The sequence below is a fragment of the Eriocheir sinensis genome, chromosome 14, assembly GCF_024679095.1.
Source record: "Eriocheir sinensis breed Jianghai 21 chromosome 14, ASM2467909v1, whole genome shotgun sequence".
NCBI lineage: Eukaryota > Metazoa > Arthropoda > Malacostraca > Decapoda > Varunidae > Eriocheir > Eriocheir sinensis.
The window spans coordinates 20,386,985-20,410,262 of NC_066522.1; the positions used below are offsets into that span (position 1 = coordinate 20,386,985).

The following is a 23,278-nucleotide window of genomic DNA, read 5'->3' on the forward strand; positions in this document are numbered from 1 at the left end:
GGCTGATAAAAGGAAAATGGATGAAGCTCGCTCGACACACGTTATGACGCTGTATCGACCCTTCCCGTCACATGTGGTCTTCACGTGCGCTGCCACAGGTGGTAAGAAACTAGAGGAAGTCGCGCGTGAAGGGTTTTAGAGCAAGCTGAACTGACTTTTTTACTCATTTCCAACTCCCCGTGAAAATTTACCATGTCCAAATCCTGTTCAGGCTACACTGTAAGGCTATCTGTTCACCGCACCACCAGTTCCCTCTCGCCAGTAATAAGTCCCGGACGTCCACTATATGCATGGGAACCTCTGGTCTTCACTCGTTGGCTGCCACCTTCCTTCTGCTCGCACTCCCTCACAGGCACATACCTCACCACACCTCTCATCAAGCATAGCACTGTCACTCTACGACCATCAATATCTTCACAGGGTCACCATCTTTTGAGCAGGGAGACTCAAACCACCCTCTCCCTCACTTCTTCCACCAACAGGCTTTCACTACACCTCTCACCACACCCCTTACCAAGCATATCACTGTTACTATAAGCACATTAATATCTTCACAAGGACACCATCATTTGAATAAACACACTAAACCACCCTCTCCCTCACTTCTTCCACCAACATGGCTTTCCCTACACCTCTCACCACACCCCTTATCAAGTATAGCACTGTCACTCTACGCACATCTATATCTTCACAAGGACACCATCTTTTGAACAGGGGGACTCAAAACCTCCCTCTCCCTCACTTCTTCCACCAACATTGCCTTTGAGAGTCCACCAATATCTTCATAAGCACAGACGTCACCGCACACCTTTGCAAGCATAGCACTGCCACTCTACGACCATCAATATCTTCACAAGGACACCATCTTTTGAACAGGGGGACTCAAAACCTCCCTCTCCCTCAGTCCACCAATGTCTTTACAAGCACATACATCACCACGCCCCTTTTCAAGCATAGCACTGTCACTCTACGTCCATTAATATCTTCACAAGGACACCATCTGCTGAATAGGGAGTCAAACCATCCATCCCTTACATATCTTTCAACACGCCCATCACCAAACATAACATCACTCAGGATCCACCAGTATCTTCACAAGTAGGCTACAATGTCCTTTTGCGCTACTCCACTCGGTTGCGGGACCATAAAGAACTATGTAGTGGCTCTTCTCACTGTGACAATAGGTTTACGCCCCCTCTAAGTAGGTTATCTGATCAACGATAATTAGTAGGCTACTCTCATGGTCAAGGGATGCGATGAAGCGATCCACACATGCGTTGAATGCTTGTGTTAAATAAGGACCTGAAAATAGTGAGGCTACAATATGGAGGTCATCACTTGTCCTACTCCTGGCAGCATCGAGACTCCTGGCTAGTACCGGTGATTTAATGTCATTCTAACGCATACACACTTGGTACAAAGGCCCCAAGCCTCATCTGTGACACGATTGGGTGCATCTGAATTTGTCTTGTTTGGACCGAATAATTTGACAAAATGATGATTTACCATAGACATCTAACCTAATAATACCTATGATACATTAGTTGAATCCTATATCATCAATGAAGGTTCTGCCCAGTTAACCTGCAACCTTCAACTTTTGCGAATTCCAATTTATGGTTTAAAAGATCTCTCCTGTATGCTAAACTTTTATGCCCCTAAATTTTGCTATCCAGTGTTGTCTTCACTCAAATAAATTGACCTCATTAGTACAGCCATTAAGTAGGTATTTTAAAGCATTGAACCACTCCTCAAAAGAGAACATGTTCAAAGATAACTGCTTTTGCTCACAGTTTTTTTTATGCAAGGAAGTTCTCTTTGTTGCACTACACTGAACACCTTCTAATTTAGCAATGTCCTTCACAGAGTGGGAGACCAAAACTGCACCATGTACTGTAAATGAGGACTGACTAGCTATTGTATAATGGAAACATTACATCTCTATTCTTGTTTAAGTTTTTGTCAATGAAGCTCAACATTCTGCTTGATGTATTCATTGACTCAGTGTATTGTTGGGAGAATTTAAAGTTTAATGGTAGAGTGAAAGAGCATAGAATGAAAAGAAATATTTCAAAGTGGTTTGTGTGCTGTGTGTGAAAAATATAGAATGGTGAATGTGTGAAGAGGAGTCAAACAGAGGAGTGTAGGGTGACTTGGAGATCCCTTGTGAGTTGCAGTGATAAGACTGAGAAGCATGAGAGCAGGGCAGAAGGGAGATTTTTATAGTGTATAGAGGAATTTATTCATTGGGTGGACAGGGGCATTTTTTGGTATGGTGACCCATTCTGGGGTAGTCTGTTAAGAACATGGCATGAAAATTCTGAAGCTACTGTCTGAAGTATGTTAGATGCTTTCCTCTATTACAAAGTGCATTGTTGTTTCCAGTTAGTAGAACAGCTGACACAGCAAAGACTTACATGTCGGTCTCAGATCCGTTTTCCTGTGTGTCATCTCATCTCTGGTTTATGTTTTCCTGAAAAAAAAATATAATCAAGCATGAATACAAAAGTTTATAGCGTGAACACTATGCCTTCGTTCAGCGGCTCAGTTCCCGGTTATTTCTAGTAAATATTCATTTGCTTCTTGCAGTTACTCCAGAAAATTTAGAACAGTTGTCAAAATCAAGTTGTTACATCTTTGCTGAAATTATAGCTATGATTTTAACCAGTTTACCTTCCCCAGGAACCCATTTATCAACCAGCCCAAAAGGGAGGACAAAATAACTGGGTGAACTTGGCACCGACTGCCCCAGGCCAGAATCAAACCCAGGCTAATGGACTCATATCTAGGTGTGCTAGCCACTATACAAGGTAGGTGCAAATTATACTACCATACATTCTCTTCTTTACCTTTTTGATACCTGTCTATTTTCACCAGCTGTCTCAAAGCTCTTTCTGTAATGTGGTTAGATCATTTGTCTAATTAGAGAATCATTATTCTTATTATAAACAAATTTTTTTTTACTCTACACTTGATTTAACAATAATAGGCCTATCCCAACCAAGGTAAAAGGTAAAGTTGGGGGATACACAACAGCTGTGCGTGGCTGCAGTGCTAATCTACATTGCCTGAAATTTCTTCACTATAAACCCACATGACCACAGTGTGCCACGAAACACACAAGAAATTAATTCAATCGAGGAAAGGATTTCATCAGTGGCGGGGATTGAACCTGCAACCAGCAAGATGGGAAAGCCACTCCTTTAACCAGTCAGCCAAAGAGGTACTCCATTGGCAGAGTGAGTTAGGGGAGGCTTGACCATCAGGCGGCTCAGCACTACACTTGAGCCTGTGATGGGTAAGAACCCATTACTCTCGTCCAGGTTACCACAGTTTACCTGCCCCAGGTTTCCCCAGGTAGCCTACCAATTTTTTGAACAGCCCAAAAGGGAGAATGAATGGCTAGGTGAGCTGCATGCCATGCTAGGATTCGATCCCAGACCCACGGAATTGTAGCTATAAGACACACTTATCCCTGCACCAGGTAAATATATAGAATTACACCCATTTCAGTATGTATGAGCAGAACACCACTGAACTCACTCTCGACTACAATACACTTTTAAAAGAATAAAAGCCCAGCTTACAATAACAATTAGAAACTATCAGTGATAAAACAGCATATCTATCTGTAGTTAATGTTGTTCAGATTTCAGAAATAAGTAATCTGAGGTAAGTGGTTTTAAGAGATGGATGGAACATTAAAATCTATCACAAAAGAGTGTTGACCATTAAAGAAAGTTGCGTGCAATTCTGGTCTATTACTATTAATAACCTAGCTTAACCAAATCTGAACAAACAGTCTAAATTGAGCTTAATGCCTCCTAAACTTAACTCGTCATCATCCAGAGCTGACATACACAATTTTCCAAAGGCGAGCCTCCAGTGATATCAGTGGTCAGAGGAGGCAGGTGTGTAATGTGTGGTTTACAAGCACTACATAGTAAATCCTTCAATTGGAATTTCTGGGTCACTATTGGAGTTAATATTTCAACATCATAATATCTTTGTTGTGACACATCAGCAGTGATTTTTATTTAACGAATTATATATTCTTTTTCGTAACATAGAAGCCATACAAAACCAGCTATAACATGAAATCATGATTGCTTATACACCAAAACAGGCATCAAAACTCATCTAAAACACTGGGTGACATGAACAATAATACACTAAGACTGATGAAGATTTGGAGAGGTCAATAAACTGTGCCAGCACCTACATACATAATAAGGGCCGGAAATACTTGAACAGAGTGTCTACATGGAGCACAAAGAGAGGGATGTCTTATTTAGCAAGTCGGGTATATATTCTAAGTACTGAACCAAACCTATTCATCTCTAAAACAACCTAGTACTCCATCCGCATTTAACCCAACTTTCAATTTTCTCCAAACTGACATTATACCCGACAACCTATTCTGCCGTAACCTAATATAGAGATAACCCAGACCTCCTTCATATTACCTGAACAAACTAAAAAGAGAAAATTAGTTGAGGTGAAAGAAATACCTCTAAACTAACAAGGAAATTAATAGTGGTAAGCAATGATAGAAAAAATACCTCCATCCTAACAAGAAAATTGGCAGTAATGATAAAGGTACACATCTAAACTAACACGAAAATTATTATTATTATTATTAGTGATAAAGAGACTAACCCAAACCTATTCATCTCTAAAATAACCTAGTACTCCACCCATACATAACTTATACCGCCAATCTACTTTAACCTATTCTGGCATAACCTAATATACCCATGAGCCCAATGACACTGTACACTTCAAGAGCGAGGCCTGAAACCTCACCAATGGTAAACGGTAAACCCTAAAATCATATAAAAGTGAGGCAGAACATTGTAAACTGAATCATGAGAGGAAGCCATTGACCCCAGAGAACAAAGAAGAGGCCAAACCCTTGAACCTGATGACACTGTAGCCTTTAACAAGCTTATAAGCCAACAGAAACTACTGTGGTGTATAATTAATGGTTATAATGTATTTTATGACTGGGTATGACAAATTTACACCATCATCTCTTTATCTAAATGAGTTACAAGACCATGATATGCAAATTCTAGGGCTTAACATCAGGTAAAGAGACAAAACAATTCTCTGACAAGTATGATCTACAGCTGTTATGTACTTTATGACTGGGTATGACATATCCACACAATGAACCCTTAGACTATACCTAAATGAGTTATAAAACCATGATATGCAAATTCTGGGGCTTAACATCAGATAAAGATAAAACAAGGCTCTGATGTGTATAACCTACTCTTATGCTTTACTTTGACTGGGGTGGCATTAGGCAGCAATGCAATGTACTTCATCATACCAAAATCAAATAAAACCATGAGATGCAAATTCTGGGGCTTAACATCAGGTAGAGAAAGACAAAACAAGGCTCTGATGTGTATAACCTACCCTTAATATGTACTTTATGACTGGGTATGGCATATTTAGGCAATGCACATCTTCATATCATACCAAAATGCATTATAAAACTATGATATGCTAATTCCGGGTCTTAACGTCAGGTAGAGAAAGAAAAAACAAGGCTCTAATGAATGTGATCTACCCTTAATATGTACTTTATGACTGGGTATGGCATAATTAGGCAGTGTACATCTTCATATCATACTAAAATGCGTTAGAGAGCCATGGTAAGTTAATCCTGGGCCTTCACATAACGTAGAAAACAATGACCAGCAGGCGAGGAACGTGTTGTACTGAACAGGGAACGGACTTGACAGATCACCCATATCCACACTCATACCACAATTACACGTCCAGTACTTGTATTTCTCTAATGTTGTAATGGTGTTTTGATAGAGTATAGCATAGAGAATCAAACCCCTGAATATGGGGGGAAAACAATTACCTGGGGGACTGTGAGGGTCAAAACAGACACAGAGGACAGACTTGACACCCACACTCACCCACACTTATACCACAATTACACATCCAGTGCTTGTATTTCTCTAATGTTGTAATGGTGTATTGATAGAGTATAGCATAGTGAATAAAACCCCTGAATATGGAGGAAAAATCATCACCTGGGGGACTGTGAGGGTCAAAACAGACACAGAGGACAGACTTGACACCCACACTCCCCCACACTTACACGTCCAGTACTTGTATTTCTCTAATGTTGTAATGGTGTTTTGATAGAGTATAGCATGGAGAATCAAACCCCTGAATATGGGAGGAAAACAATTACCTGGGGGACTGTGAGGGTCAAAACAGACACAGAGGACAGACTTGACACCCACCCCCACCCACACTTACACGTCCAGTACTTGTATTTCTCTAATGGTGTATTGATAGAGTATAGCATAGTGAATAAAACCCCTGAATATGAAGGAAAAATAATCACCTAGGGGCCTGTGAGGGTCAAAACACACACAGCGAAGCCTCCACCACACCTCCTCGGGTCGTGTCCTGTTCCTATATGACACAAGATCAGCTGACGGGCCAACGGGGGGGTGGGGTGAGGTGGGGGGTTATTCTATGTGTTTTTCTATGTTTTTGTGTGTTATGGGGGTTAATACATCATGAATCAGCCTCTTTTTATCACTAACATATGGTATCTGTCATTGTGTTCTGTACATTCACGGTTTTCAGGTGCCAGTCAGTGTTTTTTTTCCCCTTATCTGTCTGTGTGTGTGTGTGTGTGTGTGTGTGTGTGTGTGTTGTCCTGTCAAATATATGTAATCTAGTATCGTGTCTAACCACCGTCTCGTATTAGTTACTGTTTCTGCATTTAACTGAATCTACCTCTAACAAACAACAAGTGAAAGGGAACGGATCGTATTGCTACCAGTGACCTCTGACCTTATTTTATGTGGGTGTGTACCTGTGTGTTTCCAGGTCATGTGTTGCCCAGTGTCTTTCATAACCATGCAACCACTGATCTATTTGGTTATTAGGTTCAGCTGTGCGTGTAAGAGTATGATAATAAGCTATATAAAGTCTCTAACCCAAAGTCTGTATGTCTGTATGTATTTATATAACCAAACGTCCGTGTGTCTGTATGTAGTTATAATGTATCCCAAAGTCTGTATGTCTGTATGTATGTATGTAACGAAGTCTGTATGTCTGTAATCCAAAGTCTGTATGTATCCGAAAGTCTGTATATATGTCTATGTATATATGTATGTATCTACCTCAAAGTCTGTCTGTCTGTATATCTGTATGTGATCCAAAGTCTGTATGTCTGTATGTATGTAACTTAAACCCATGTAATCCAAAATCTATGTAATGCAAACCCATGTAACACAAATTCAGTAAGTATCCCAAACCCATGTAACCCAAAGTCTGTAAGTAATCCAGACCCATGTAACCCAAAGTCTGTAAGTAATCCAGACCCATGTAACCCAAAGTCTGTAAGTAATCCAGACCCCATGTAACCCAAAGTCTGTAAGTAATCCAGACCCCATGTAACCCAAAGTCTGTAAGTAATCCAGACCCCATGTAACCCAAAGTCTATGTAACGCAAACCCATATAACCCAAACCTTAGTAACCCAAAGCCTGTAACCCCTAAGACACAGATTCATTACATAGGTACATTAAAACTTCTCTTCTCCAGCTTTTTCCACTCCCACTGTTACCAGAAAAGAAAAAAATCATCATCATCGTCATTTTTCTCCGAGTGGCGGGAGTGGAATATAAGTTCTTGAGCTTCAGTTTCTAGTTATCACGGCCATCAATAAGGCAAACTGCTTCCAAAGAGCGACGTGGAGGGAATAATGGTTAGCTATGCGCGGAGCCATTACGGGGATGATTATATTGGTGGGTGGAGGAGGAGGATGTTTGGGGCTTGCTGGAGTATAATGCGCGCGTGTGTGTGTGTGTGTGTGTGTGTGTGTCATGATATATAATGATAAATGACAAACATAACAGTAATAATAAGAAAATAATAATAATAAAATAATGATAATAATAATAATAATAATAATAATAATAATAATAATAATAATAATAATAATAATAATAATAATAATAATAATAATAATAATAATAATAATAATAATAATAATAATAATAATAACAATAATAATAATAATAATAATAATAATAATAAGAAGAAGAAGAAGAAGAAGTAGAAAAAGAAGAAGAAGAAGAAGAAGAAGAAGAAGAGCAAGAACAAGAACAAGAGGACCAAACAAACACCAGAACATCAATTAAAAAAAAAAAAAGCCAAGATTTAAAGGTAGTATGTACACACAAAACAATAAAAAAAACATGGGAAAAAATATTAAAAATCCAATCTGAATAAAAACACACTCAGCAGAACATGATATACAGCTCAAGACAACAACAACAACAAAAACAATCAAACAAACAAACACACACAAAAAAAACACTGCTGAATCATAACCAAACATGTGGAGAAGAAGGAAGGGAGGGTGGAGGAGGAGGAGGGAGTTGAACACATTTTTCACTGCCAATCATATCCCAAGATTAGACTCACTCCATTATTCCTGCCGCTGTGTCCCCACCGCGCATGACCTTCCCTAGCGCAGCCATTCAAGGGTCAGAGCGCTGGGCAGTGTTGATGCGTTCCTCAGTCAGATTACGACGGTCCTTCTCTTCTTAGGTTCGAGTGGCTGGCCGAACGTCATGTGGGTGTTTGGGCTGCACTCCTTCTCCTCCCCTGCCTTCGTGTGGTGAGGCTTGGTCACACTTTTAATCTGACAGTTTTTGCCTCTCCTCGGCTACACTTGGTTCTCATTCAAGGGTACTCCAAACACACACACACACACACACACACACACACACACACACACACACACACACACACACACACACACACACACACACACAGGAAGAAAAAAAGCTTAATTCTCAAAACAGTTTCGCTACAATATACTTTCTCTTCTGTGTACCATGTAGTCGATGGGTTCGTGTCCTTAAAATATTATACATTATTATTATTACTTCATGTTTATTTGTTATTATCATTTCTTACAGTAAAAGAAGTAGCTCAAAGACAAAATCAAAACAAAGCAAAAAAAAAAAAATGTCGGACAGGTTTCTTTTCCATTGTGTACTTCCATGAGATGCCGTCCAGAGCCGATGGATCTTTCGTCTGCATTAACATCGTTTTAGAATTAGTCACGCCGACGACGGAGCTGTACATTTCGCCGAGTTGCCACGTTATTGAAAAAGTTATAAGTGTATTAGTTAAGTTTATTAGCTGTTGCTTATTAAAGACTTTTGAATATACTATGACACTAAAGCTTAATGCTTTTCATTTACTTTTGATAGTAATACAAAACATGCTTTTCGTTACATAGAAGTCCATGCGTTCTCAAAATAATCTGAATCAGTGGCGAGAGATCTTGTTGGCAAGCTTATTTAAAAAAAATCTTGAGCTTAGAAACTCATCAGTAGGACTAAGAGGAAAATCAATTTAGTTGATATAAATAAACGAAACTTTGCTTAAAAGATTCTATGATATTATGAGCTATCCTGACTTCGTTTTTTCACAGGTGGCTTTGTGGTTCAGTCGTAGTGTCGGCTTACCAGGCACAGACCATACCGGAAATGTTCCGAAGCCTGGTGCAGGAGACCCTCGCCGGGGATGACATCATGCTGGTCCTGGACTCCGGGGCCAGGAAGGAGCTAAACCTCGAGGCCGTGGCTGGCGGCGGCGGCACGATGACGTTATTGGACACTGACGAGTCAAGCAGTTTTCTAGAAACAGCCTCGAAACGTATCCTTCGAGGGAGCCACTTTACTGTCATTTTGGCCTTCACAAGGACCCCAGCATCCTTTCTGAAGGATCTTGATGCCAGATGGAATCCAGACTTTATGTTACTTCTGAGCATGAATTCAAGCGTCAACAACACAGCGCTTCTCGAGGATGAAAGGTTCCAGCGGAGTCAACACCTGACGTTGCTGGAGCTGGATAGTAAAAGATCCCCTGCCAGATTAAGAGTGTTTTCTAGTCTGCCAATGAAAGGAAGAAGGTTTGTAAAACTACTTTTGGGATACTGGAATACGGGCTTTTTTAAAAACAAGAAGGATTTGTTTCCGGAGCGCTTTGAGACTTTGCACGGAGCGGCGCTGCAACTGGCGTCTTGGTGTGATGACTTTCCTTTTTTGTACCCCGTGAACGGCCTCTGCAAAGGCTCTAGCCTTGACATGCTCGATGTGATCGCCTCTCACCTCAACTTCTCATATGACGTCCAGATGGAGCCCTCAGACCACGAGTGGGGTAAGTGGGAGGGCGGCCGATGGACTGGCATGCTGGGAGACTTGGCTTACAACAACAAGGACCTTGTCATCAATGTGTTTCAAATCACCCAGGAAATATTTACCAACTTTGAAATATCTTATCCTTACCACGTGGAGAGCTACGTGTTCCTGCTGGCGAAGCCCCCACCCGTGCCGCGGCGGCAGGGGCTGCGGTATCCGTTCACGGAGACGGTGATCTTGGCCGTCCTCGGCACCTCCTTCGCCGTGGCGGTGCTGCTCACTCTTTTCCTCAGGGCGGTGCCGGACTCCCAAGACTACTCACAGGCATTTCTATTGGTAAGGGATCATATATAAGGCAGCTTGATCTGTAGACATGATTCTTTGATGGGTACCGTTTGGGGAAGTTTTAAAGTATTATTTTGTACGTAGAATAAAGTTTGAGAACTGGCTGTTTTCTGGTTCTAATTAATATTACATTTATATTTCCTCATTACAACATAATCCATTTCATTAAAACGACAAATAAAAGAAATTTATAAATTCTAGTTCATCATTTATAAAAGATTTATTACTGTTTCTCTGATTCACTTTTCCACATCGGCAACATCATTGTGTGTATTGACACTACAACAGCTTTCTCTGCTTATCTCACCTTTCTTTTTTATGTAATCCTCTGTACCTTTGTATATCCAAAACAGCCTCATCATTCTGGATAAATCCTTCCTGCTTTCATTGTGAGTGTCTGTGTGTGGGGCAGGTGCTGGCTGGCATCCTGAGGCAGGCGGTGAATCATCGTCTCGAGCGGTGGTGGGAGCGGGTGTGGGTCGGCAGCTGGTGGCTGATCTGCGTCATCATCAGCACGGCCTACACCGCCAACCTGGTCGTCTTCCTCACCATCCCGATTTACCCACAGCGCATCGAGACCGTCGGACAACTTGCCTCTTCAAGCCTCAGGTGATCATGCAGTTCAGCCTGGTGACATATCTGTTCTTATTGCTCGCAGTGCTCAGGGATCTTTTGCCTTAAATATAACGTATCTGTCTGGTTGTCAGGTAAATAGAAACGGGGAGAATATTGGTTCGGCCATTGCCCCACAAATCAACCAACTTTTTGCTCTTCATCTGGTTCAGTTTTATCTTATATTTACATTCTTCGTTTCCTTACACTGTCTTTCTTCTTATCAATCCTATCCGAGGTCCATCCCCTGCACATAAGCTTCCTCTGTTCTTTATACATAACTAACGTAGATAATTCTCTCCTTTTCTAATGCAATCAAAATAATCTGCAGTTTTTTTTCGCCGCGTCACATGGTTTCGTACTCCATAGCTTTATCAGTCTGTTCTATTCTTTGTCTTGATATCCGTTTATCTGTCTGTCCATCTGTTTATTATTCAATCTATCTATCTATCTATCTATTTATTTATCTATCTTTCTATACACACGCGAGAGAGAGAGACTTGGGCTTTATAACCAACCAGTGAGGGTGGCGGCAGTGGTGGGGATCCTCATGACTGGTGTCGACAGGGTGGCGATGCAGGACTACGGCAGCTTTGTCCCTGATGCCTTGAACACCTCCCAGGACCCTTCCCTTCAGCAGCTGGGAGCCAACCTCGACCTCTTCCCTTACGTCTACTTGAACTACGAGGTCGGGTTCTCCTGGGTGACCGACCGAACCCACTCCCTGATAGAGACGCGGTCCTACCTGGCTTACCTGGTGGGCCTGCATAACATCAGCAGCGTGACCTACGTGATGAAGGAGGAGGTGAGAGGAACTGATTGAATGATTGTTTGAGTGAGTGAGTGAGTGTTTGGTGTTTGTAGTCATGGCGCCGAAACTACTGTGATCATATGGCGCCGAACACGTAAGATCCAGGCACACACATTTGACAAGGCTTTCGTAGGAGTTGTGGGCATTTCCAGGGGTAGTTTTATGATCCTGGTGGTAGTCTGATCATTCTTTTATGCTATGACTGTAAGAAAACACTCATTAGACCTCGATTGATCTCCTTTTTAGCCTTTGGAAATTATTGATGTGAGAGGCGAAGGCATCTGATAATACCGACCCGTAGAGCTGCCATGAACTTTGTGTGAGAGAGCAGCGGTTGGTGCCTGTGTTTGTGGGAAGGGGTACGATTACACTTGAATTCCCACGTAAAAGCATGTGTCCCCCGTCCCTTCTCCCAGGTGTTCCCCGGCTACCTGTCCTGGATCCTGAGGAAGAACTGTCCGTACGCAGCGCGGATGGGGCGGACGTTGCAGACGCTAGTGGAATCCGGCCTGATGGCGTTCAAGTACCGCAAGCACAAGTCGACAGCCTCGCGTTCCCAAGACGACCAGGCGAAGGTATATCTAAGTTGACATTAGTAGTGCTTCTTCAATGTCTTTAGATGAGTATTTAAATTCTTTGTCACTGTACTGAGATGAGTTTTAAGACTGTTTTCATATAGGCGCCATGGTCTTTTAGTAATGTCGGGTATATATATTCTTTTTTCTCCTCCGGCTTTGCAGACGGTGGCCGGCGAGCCGCTGAGCATGAGTCAAATGCTCGGCCCCTTTATGCTGTTGGCCTTCGGTTTTAGCATCGCTACGCTGGTGTTGCTCGGGGAAAGGTTTATCGCCTCTAAATAACAAGAGTTGATGACGTAGAAAAAGTGGTAATTCCTAAGACGAGTCGCCATCCTCTGTGTGTGATCAGACCCCCTCGTTGTTTCGTTGTTTTAGTTAAGTTTAGTAGTTCAGATGTTTCAGTCTTTCTCTTGTGCCATGAATGTAAGAAATCACTCTTTAGACCTCGATTGATTTCCTTTTCGGCCATTGGAAATTGTTGATGTGAGAGGTGAAAGCGTCTGGGAATACCGGCCCATTGTTTGCTCTTATTTCTTGTGCTGCATTATTTTAAGGTCCTTTGTTGTTGCTTTTCGTGACCACAAAGGACTCATGCTTGATCTGTATGACCTCTTCCTTGTGTGCAATGTAATATGTGTCTCAGTTGTTGGTGTTAGTCATAACAGTCCATTTCCGTGAGAGATGCCGAGCTGTTTATTGAGTGAACAAACAATAAATTGATGCATAGATATATTTTTTTCAGCGAACGGTCCTTTGTCATCGTGACAGTTATTGTTATAACTCTGTCGTGCAGGCGAGAATTTCACAGGAAAGATTACCATCAATATTGTCTCTCCCGCCTCCCTCACTCTCTCCTCTACCTGCCTCACCCTCTCGCCACCTGCCTCACCCTCTCCTCCACCTGCCTCGCCCTCTCGCCACCTGCCTCACCCTCTCCTCCACCTGCCTCACCCTCTCCTCCACCTGCCTCACCCTCTCCTCCACCTGCCTCACCCTCTCCTCCACCTGCCTCACTCTCTCACCACCTCCCTCACACTCTCCTCTACCTGCCTCACCCTCTCGCCACCTGCCTCACCCTCTCGCCACCTGCCTCACACTCTCCTCTACCTGCCTCACCCTCTCGCCACCTGCCTCATCCTCTCCTCCACCTGCCTCACCCTTTCGCCACCTCCCCGTCGCCCCCCAGAGAGGCGCGTCACTCCACACACAGAAGCAAATTTTCGAGTGTGACCATCATGTTATTCTGTCACTCACCGAAATGGTTGGTGTGTGGACAGAATTTTAGGCATAAGAACAACGAACAGATCTGGGAGCATTGCATGGCCACAAGTCACCAAAAGTTGCCCCCCTCCCCCTTTCCACCGCCAATTATTCGAACCTTATGACATTCCTCGGCATAAAAAAAAACCCATCAACATCCATGTACTGAAACAGTCAAGTCATGCCTGTGCATCAGTGATTGGGTAGAATCTGCGGCAAGGGGTCGGGGAGCTTGCTAACCCCATGGTCTTCTGTACTCGGCTGCCCAGTTGCATGTATAAATCTTTTAGAGAAAAGTCTGCGGGAAATAACTGATTTCTTTCAAATGCCAACAGAGAAAATAACATCCCTTGTAATATCACACTGTAATAATACTTTTTTTTACAATCAAAGAAACAGCTCAAGGGCAAACAAAAGTAATAATGAGGAAAAAGCCCCCTAAACACTGCCCCTATAAGAAAAATTCAGAAGAGTGGCCAAACGAGAGGTCAATATCGGGAGGAGAGGTGTCTAGCTACTCTCCTCATGAAAGAGTTCAAGTCGTAGGCAGGAGGAAATACAGACGATACTATTTTTCTGGAAGGTTTATGAGACGTATATGAAGACTGTCATCATTAACCAGTAAAAGGAATTGCTAGAGAGTCTGCAGGGCGGCATATTTTTTCCGTAAATCTATCGCCACGACTGTACTGCTGACGGGGAGCCACTTACGAAGGATTCAGGGTCGCTTAATTGAAGGTTCTATTATTCATATCGTCCTTTCCTTCCCCGACTCTCATCATCGTTCTCCAGAGTGGCAGCCATGTGATTTTTGATTATGTAAATTGTTGTGTCTCGTAATTATGGTGAACCTGCTATCATAAATAACCTAGTACATCACGTAATACTGAAGCCTTAAAAAATGTTGGTGAGTATAGTGAATGTGTGTGAGAGGGAGGGGGAGGGGGATAGTGTTGCAAGGTTGGTGGGTAGTGGTGGTGGTGATGGTGATGGTTGAAGGTCGTGGGCAGTGTGGGATGGTGATCGTCATGGTGGTGGTGGTGATGGCGTTGGGCGAGGCTGCTGGCGAACTAAAACAGGACACTCCCCTTTAAAATGACGAGGCCTACTTTTCCGAAGAGCGACACCTATAATTCAGTGGTAATTAAAAGAGAGAGAGAGAGAGAAAGAGAGAGAGAGAGAGAGAGAGAGAGAGAGAGAGAGAGAGAGAGAGAGAGAGAGAGAGAGAGAGAGAGAGTATAACACACGACTAGATTATTTGCTTTTAAGTTTTATTGCTCGTAAACTATTTCCTCTTTTTTATGGACGGATGTTTCATGGGCTGTATCCACGGGTTTCATCGGTGTGCCTTTCAGGGTTTTAATTAACAATAAAGTTGGCAGCGTTTCCCTTCTTCTTCCCTGTTTCGTTGGAGGGTGGACTAAAGGATTTTGTCCCTCGCCCTATTGTACCACGGGAGAGAGAGAAAGAGAGAGAGAGGTAAAGGTGCATATCCCTTATAGTCCTACATGTCAACATTTATCGAACTAAAAGATTGTGTCCCTCGCCCTATTGTACCACGAGAGAGAGAGAAAGAGAGAGAGGTAAAGGTGCATTTCCCTTATAGTCCTACATGTCAACATTTATCGAACTAAAAGATTGTGTCCCTCGCCCTATTGTACGGGAAGGAGGGTAAAGGTGCATGTTACCCCTATAGTGACTGGTGCCTTCTGCCCTACATGTTAACATTTATCTAACTAAACTGTATGACTGAGAGACTTTTGGCTACCTACACGTCAACATTCATCTAATTAAACTGTATGATTGACTGACTTATGCCTTACACACTAACATTAATATAAACAGACGGACAGAGACTAGAAATAACAACAAGACCTTTGGGTATTTCAAGTTAAAAGATGTTTGTTTGTTTTCTATGACGGAGCAGCTTTGACCTTTGCAGACACAACCTTGGACATTTAAATCACCCTCCCATGACTTCCTGCTTATATACATCACACTGCGTTGCTTCAATGTTATTATATTTTTTTTTTACAGTAAGGGAAGCAGCTCAAGGGCAAAAATAAATGAGGAAAAGAAAGAGCCAGCTAATCACTGCTCCTATTGAAGAAAGTAAAGGCTCTTCATACATCAAGGATAGCTAAGTAACACAAAGAATACGAAGCTTTCAACTGTATTTCAACACATTTTTTTTACATGACAAAATCGTTTAACAAATAGGCCTTATGAACGGCATATGGCTACCCGGCTCCGGCCAGGCTGGAAATGAACAGTCAACGAAGTGAAATAGAAAAGGATATGACCACTTCCTGCAAGGAGTTGGTGGTGACCCAGATGACCTCGTAACACCAAAAGCTTTAGAAACTTCGTCTTCCAGGCTGCCCGTGTCCACGCAGCCCACACAGCTGATTGGTCTGGTATTTTATTTCCTCTTTACTTTTCATTTGACCAAGATGGACTTCTCGCGTCCGATTCACAGGCCTGCACACCATCTAGACTACTCGCTCTCCTAATATACTTTTACACAGCCGAGTCATCACTTGAGAAATGTCACTCTGTAGAATAGTCACACACTCACGGATCTGCGTCCTCACTCGAGACCCACAACACCGATGGGACAGCTTGGCGGCCTGCAGCGCCCTCCGCCAGTGGAGACACAACAGGGCTTGAAGGGTACGAACGAGAAAGGTGTCAGGGTTTACCTCCACGGTTTCCAGTACTCACGAGACAGCATGTAAACCCCGAAAAAACTTGTCACAGTATACAAAATAGACTCGTAAGGTGACGGAGAGGACTCGTTGGGGGGACACACAGGGGTAAACATTTCTTAATCGACCTCTAAATGTATCTACAGACTCAAGGGAGATACCACGTGACTACACAGGTAACGCTAGGTGTGTCATTAAGGTGTGCGTGTCTGCGTGTGTGTGTGTGTGTGTGTGTGTGTGTGTGTGTGTGTGTGTGTGTGTGTGTGTGTGTGTGTGTGTGTGTGTGTGTGTGTGTGTGTGTGTGTGTGTGTGTGTGTGTGTGTGTGTGTGTGTGTGTGTGTGTGTTAATGAGCGTCAATGACCTTGTCTTGATCAAAAAGAGCCTTGATTCACTCCTTGGCTGGCCTCATCATTACGTTAGGTTGAGGCAATCATTGTTATCATCATCATCATCATTAACACTTTATGAGCAACTGCCAGAACTAAATAGCAATGAAATGAAGAGGAGTCACAAGCTAATCGTGATGACACAACGTAAAAAGGAGTACTGCTGATGCTGATGCGGTTACGGTTACTGTGGTTCCTGTTGCGGTCACGTGTGTGGACTAGAGGAGGTGCTGTGTTGTGTGAGGTTGCTGGGCAGGGCAGAGGAGGGGCAGAGGGGGGAAGGGGTGAGAGACGAAGGGGATCTGGCAACACAGCACTGCAATATCTATTCTCATTAATTAGAGTCGCATTATCATCATAGCAGGAAACAGGTAAAAAATATATAAATTAAAGCTCGGGGAAGAAATCATTAAAACGGTGACAATGATGGTGACTGATGGTGTTGTTGATTGTACGGGCTGACAGTGAGGGTGGTGATGGTGAGGATGGTGATGGCGCCGACGACGAGAATGAAGGTAATCAGGGTAATGATATGACCGATGGGAAGGACACTAATGACTTTTCTTAATGACTGCTGCCTTTCACTGCATTATGACGAGCGATGCCCCTGATGCCTATGCAAGTACAGGTTCATCACACAGAACAGGTCCCGTTACTCAACACAGCCGGTCGGGGCGGAGCGCGGCGGGGCGGGGCGGCGGGAGTGGAGGTCCTTGCTTGCCCCAGCCGCTCTTTCCTCCTTCATGCAGGGAAATTCAATAATTGCACACTATTTCCATTGCTTCCACAGGCTTACCTTCCTCCCGGGCATCTTATCTATACTTCGAAAGTCTCTCTCACTTCGTATCGTAACCGGAATGCCCGTGGGAGTCCTTCGCCTGCTGCCGCGCCATGGCCCGCCAGCCACGGGCCTGCGTGACGCCGTAGTTTATATACATCTTGTGGAGAACAGCGGCTCCCTCGCCTACTCCGCCGGCACTCACACAGACCACAGACAGCTTAAACAGGTCACGTACATCGATTAAGTCAAAGTCTTTAACAGGATACAAAAATATAAGGTCCACCGAGGCGCCACATCATGATTATCACGAGGGGCACGACGTGGCCCGACTCAGCCGGCGCCCCTTCCTCTTGCTGCCTCAGAGAAGAGGATCTTTGCGGCACCTACGGGTGTCCCTGATGCCGCTGAGATCACCTGGGGCACAGCGAGGGCGTCAGGGGTCGGCCCAGGAGCCAGCAGGTGAGCAGGCAGCAGAGGAAGAGGGGGGACGGGGAGGGTCTGCTCTCAGGGCCCCCGCCGTGCATGGCTGCTGGATGTTCTCCTGGGAGGGGGAAAAAGGGCCATTCGTGAGTGTGTGTTGTGCCAGTGCATCTGAAAACAAGCTTGAAAGCAAATGTCGGTTTCCCTTTCTCTCGTCACCAACCAGTGGATAGTTTCTGGACGGGAGTCAACCACCTCGTGTTCTTTGCCGTTCAGAAGTGTAGGAACAACTGGTAGAGTGGCGCGTACTTTGTATAATAAACTCGAAAGATACCGTATTATTTACTTTCCTATGTTTAACTTAGCTCGAAGAAAATTTAAATGTGATGAACTTCTTGCCACGTCAGGTGTTGTTAGGGAGAAAATGATGAAAGAACGAACAGTCACCATACCTAACCACCCTATCGTCCTGGCGGCAAGCTCGCTGACAGAAAAAGAGAGGCAATAAATAGATCCCAGTCGTGGTCTTCAATGATTCCGGGAGCCTAACTTTGGTATTCTCAGACACTTCCACCTCTCACTCACATCAACTATTTCCCAAGGCCGAAGGGGAGATTAACCGGGCTCTCATGAGTGTTTTTTTCACGTTCACGGCACAGAAGCTTTGTCAGACTACCACCAGGGTCATAAAACTACCCTTGGAAATGCCCACAACTCTTACGAAAGCCTTGTCAACTGTGTGTGCTTGGGTGCCGAGGTGTTTAAGAATATGGCATCAAGTTCGGGGCCTCGTGTCAAGGTTGTGCCGTTCTGCCCATCACTGATAAGAAGGGAGGCGTCATTCGGGGTCCCACCAGTGTTATCAGATCAGATATATACAAAGATCGTACTCAGGACAACGCAATCATCGGTTTCAGACTCCAAAAAACTGTCGTACTCACACAAACAACGATATTCAGTTGAGAGTTATTGTTGGAACCGTTAATTATTGTTGTTTTTAGCGATAGTTTGTCCCACCAGCGTTATCAGATCAGATGTAAACAAATATCGTACTCAGGACAATGCAATCATCGATTCAGACTCCAAAAAACTGTCGTACTCACACAAACAACGAAATTCAGTTAGAGTTATTAGTCAAAACCGTGAATTACTGATGCTTTTTGCGATAATTTTTTATTAGAAGCCCAAACCCGAAAATACAATGTGCTGAGTATGATAACCTGGTAACGCTGCGCCCCATGTGTCTCGGGGGCCTGCTGTCATATTCTTAAACATTTCTGCGCCCAAGCTTACATATTTGACACGGTTTTCTTAGGAGTTTGGGGCATTTCCAGGGGTAGTTTAATGACCCTGGTGGTAGTTCAACCCTTCCTCTGTACCACGAACCTAAGAACACACTCATGGGAACCCGACTGATCTCATTTTTGGCCTTTGGAAATAGTTGATGTGAAAGGCGAGGCGGAGGTGTCTGAGAAAACCGACCCTGGACGACGAGGAGGAGGAGGAGGAGGAGCAGGTGGACAAGGTGAGAGTTGGAGGTGAGAGGCGGAGATGATAGTTGTGGAGGTGCAGGAGATTATGAAACACTTCCGTAAACATTTCCCTTTCCCGTTGTAATAACTTTAAAGGGTGGGGGACGCCATTTCCACGCTTCCTTGCGATTTACTTGGGTTGATTTGACTGGACTTGTATTCCTTCCCGCTTGTCTAACTTTTACGGCTGTCCATGTAGGGTTATAGTGTAGGTACCGAGGCATTCAGACCGTGGGGAAGAAAGGATATTGTCAGAAGTAGCTTATTTTCTTGTCTTCTGAAAGTTAGAGGGTTGATATTTAGTTGTTCATTAATTCAAGCAGTTGGAAAGAAAGGACACTGTCAGAAGTAGCTTATTGTCTTGTATTCTTAAAGTTAATACTGATATTTAGGCAATGCTCAATAATTGGGTAATAAGCCATAAAATGCTTAAAGATATGCTGTAATTATCTTCGGCATGGCTCCCGCGAACACCATGTCACTCGCGATACCTTCCAATCCATTTCCCAACTTACAATTTCTGAAAGAATATCCGGCAGCTTTTGACAAGAGTCCTACTGCACACATGGTTACTTAAAACATGCTTACAAATATCTATATCATAATTATAATCTGAGAGCAAAACGGATATCTCTGGTCTTCATCGTTTCAGTCTAGGTCGAAGACGGAAATGAGTTCTTTGGTGACCCTAACACGCCAGACGTCTTAGTGGGGCTGGAGGAGAGTAATGGGGACAGCAGCGGGGCAGACACACACCCTGCCTGGAGGAGGGATGATGCAGCACCGAGTGACCCCACGCGAGGGAAGTGGCGAGGAAGGGCTCTGGTGTACTGCGGGAGATTTAGCCTTTGTAGCGACTCACAGCAACATTCCCTTTCTCTAGCGTTCTGAGCAGTTTCTTAATTAAGGGGTTTAGGACTGTGACCATTAAAACCTCTGGTCATGAGAAAAATCACTTTACAGCAGTACTGGCTTGTGTTGACGGCACTTACCACCAATTACCACCTTTATTAATATTTAAGAGGAGAACACTTCCCAAAAAAGCATTCCACCAGGTATTTTTATCCATGTTCACTCTAAGGGCTGGATGGATAAGGATGGTATGAAGCTGTGGCTAGAAAAGGTGTGGTCACGGCGCCCTGGTGGATTCCTGAAAAAGACATCGCTTCTTGTGTCGGACCAGTTCAGGGCTCACTTAATAAAAGCCACAAAGAGTAAACAAATTAAACACAAAACTAGCTGTAATACCAGGAGGATTAACAAGTCAACTGCAACCCCTTGATGTATGTATAAACAAGCCTAAGTCGAAGACGGATTACAGTCCAAATTATTAAGACGTAAATATCAGAGAGTGTGTTAGTCAATAATATTAGACGAGGAATGAAGCGAATGGAAAGGCTATTAACTCGAAAGCAGTAAGTGGATGAGTGGTGCGTAGGTTAATGTGTGTGTGCAGGTAAAGCCACGTTAACAGGCGCTCAGCTGTCAGAGAGGTGGAAAGTTAATTACGATGAGCTATGAGGCGGAAACCTTTCAAATCAAGCGGCTTTTTTTCTGACTCGATGGACACAAACGATGAAAGGAATAAGGTAAAAAAACAAACAAGCAGCGGATGAACTTTGCACCTCGCCGGGGAATGACGCTGAACAGTGATTGTGCTCAACTTTGCAAATGAAGAGCAGCGAATATAGGGCGGCGACCATTGCCGTCACCCGCCGCCGCCGCCGACTGAGTGGAGCACGAAGTTATACAAAAGTCATTCCTCGTGAGCGGAACTTACACTCCCGAAACTGAATCCAATCTTATCTAATTCACGGAAACTCGGGGAAGAGGAAAAGAAGTCGATGTGGGAATTGTGAAAGTTACTGAAACAAAGCCGCTCGGAACGGTTTGATGTGGTGATAGTCGATCAGTGAGCGTTTTTAGGTAATGGTGCAGGTGGCCGGAGGTGTTTTTGTGCAAGGAACGATGAATCATTACATAATAATTGTAGATAATGTTACCATCATTCTAATCATTACGATAATTATTAATAACTTTCATTTTCATATCTTAATCCCCAGCATCATCATTACAAGACGCTATTAACCCGGTAGCAGCGACGGACCAAATTTGTGGCTTTACCGTGTACCAGCGACGGGCCAAATTTTCCCCATGATATAAACCCCCAAAATAGATGATGCATAAACTGATCACAAATGCGTTGATAGGTATATATTATGAAATGGTTTGCGTGAGGGGTGATCTTTTCTCATCAATTCGCTTAGAGGGGCCTTTAAGAAACATGACCCCCGCAGCCACCGGGTTAAGTAAATCCCTTCTCGAACAAGACAGGTGGAAGTAGGCCGGCAAAAACGGTGTTCTCCCCTTCACGGTGATGTGATTGTTAATGGAAAAACTGCCGATGGGAGGCGGACCAGGGAACGGGTACTTTTCCCCCTATAAGAGAACTAATGAACTCATCACCAACGCGTGGGTGCATCTTAATAACAGAGCTCGCACACCGATGGAAGCAAATCATCACTTGTTCCAATAAAATCGAAAAAAAAAGTGTGGAATACGTGCAAAATAACCCTTGATGTAAAACAGGATGATGGTGTGTGTGTATGCAGCGAACACCAGCATTAGCAGAGCATAGACAAGAGATGCCTTCACGCCTTGGTGCAGCCTCAATCAACCTCTCGCCATCAGCGGTGACTGAGAACTGCACACCCGCACCTACTCGCCGCCTGGAGGTAAATGCAGACAAACGAGGCGTGAACCACTTTGAGGCTTCGGGTTCTGAGGGGATGCGACGAGGCTGTGTGAACGGATCGCTGGGGAGATTAGTGTACGAATCATAATTACAATGGTCTCTGTACGGCTAGGCGGCAGAGCTACGTGACTCACCATTGAGGACGTGGAGGGTGACGGTGGCGTTGGGCAGCGTGGCGGGCGCGCAGGTGTAGTCCCCTTGGTCCCGGGGCGAGGCTGACGGGATGATGAGGGTGCCCACTGTCTCCTCCCCGTCCACCCGCTCCAGCTCGATCCTCCACCCGCCGCCCTCACCGTCCACCACTCGCTTCTGACCCTGTGGAAGAGGAGTTATCAGTACACACACACACACACACACACACACACACACACACACACACACACACACAGATTCGTTCTCCGTGTAATGGCTCAGGTCAGGTCAAGTCAAGTAGGTCAGAGCCACACGAGCATATAGTCAGGTCTTGCGCCGCTTGTCTCTGCACCTCACCCTTAAAACTATGGTGTGTGTGTGTGTGTGTGTGTGTGTGTGTGTGTGTGTGTGTGTGTGTGTGTGTGTGTCTCCCACACACACACACACACACACACACACACTCGGGAAAACAACAAAACACAAAAATACGGGACTAAGAAAACAAAACAAAACGAAAAAAAAAAAAATAGCACACACACCGCCGCACCACCACCACCACCACGAAAGCAACACCAACGGCCTCTCCTCCAAGTCGGGGCGGGATCATAAGCCGGTAATGTCCGTCCCATTTTCCTTCACAATGGCATCTCCCATCTCCCCGGCGCAAGAAAACGGGAAGAATACCCCGCCGAGCATATTAAGGCGAGGGGGCACTTGGGAAGATTCACCAGCTGCGACTTCTGCTGATAT

General features: G+C 44.1%; 3 protein-coding genes across 4 annotated transcripts in view; 1 reads left to right on the plus strand and 2 right to left on the minus strand.

The window, feature by feature from the left end:
* LOC126998612 (polyamine-transporting ATPase 13A3-like) overlaps window positions 1-6,488 on the minus strand; it is a 39,827-nt gene extending 33,339 nt beyond the window's left edge. For both annotated transcript variants that reach the window (XM_050860528.1, XM_050860526.1), the window contains exons 1-2: window positions 6,380-6,488; window positions 2,418-2,473 (exon numbers count right to left, since the gene is read on the minus strand). In XM_050860528.1, coding sequence (XP_050716485.1) covers window positions 2,418-2,451 — 34 coding nt within the window. In that variant the 5' untranslated portion in view covers window positions 2,452-2,473; window positions 6,380-6,488. The remainder of the gene's footprint in view (window positions 1-2,417; window positions 2,474-6,379) is intronic.
* Window positions 6,489-8,548: 2,060 nt separating this feature from the next.
* Window positions 8,549-13,281, plus strand: LOC126998325 (glutamate receptor ionotropic, delta-2-like). Its single transcript, XM_050859811.1, has 6 exons — window positions 8,549-8,673; window positions 9,499-10,560; window positions 10,841-11,161; window positions 11,732-11,969; window positions 12,392-12,550; window positions 12,716-13,281. The coding sequence occupies exons 1-6, from the start codon at window positions 8,627-8,629 to the stop codon at window positions 12,833-12,835; spliced, it is 1,947 nt and encodes a 648-aa protein (XP_050715768.1). The 5' UTR covers window positions 8,549-8,626; the 3' UTR covers window positions 12,836-13,281.
* A 2,689-nt stretch (window positions 13,282-15,970) lies between these two features.
* LOC126998613 (mucin-2-like) overlaps window positions 15,971-23,278 on the minus strand; it is a 115,468-nt gene continuing 108,160 nt past the window's right edge. The window contains exons 6-7 of the mRNA XM_050860529.1: window positions 22,531-22,711; window positions 15,971-18,230 (exon numbers count right to left, since the gene is read on the minus strand). Coding sequence (XP_050716486.1) covers window positions 18,100-18,230; window positions 22,531-22,711 — 312 coding nt within the window. The 3' untranslated portion in view covers window positions 15,971-18,099. The remainder of the gene's footprint in view (window positions 18,231-22,530; window positions 22,712-23,278) is intronic.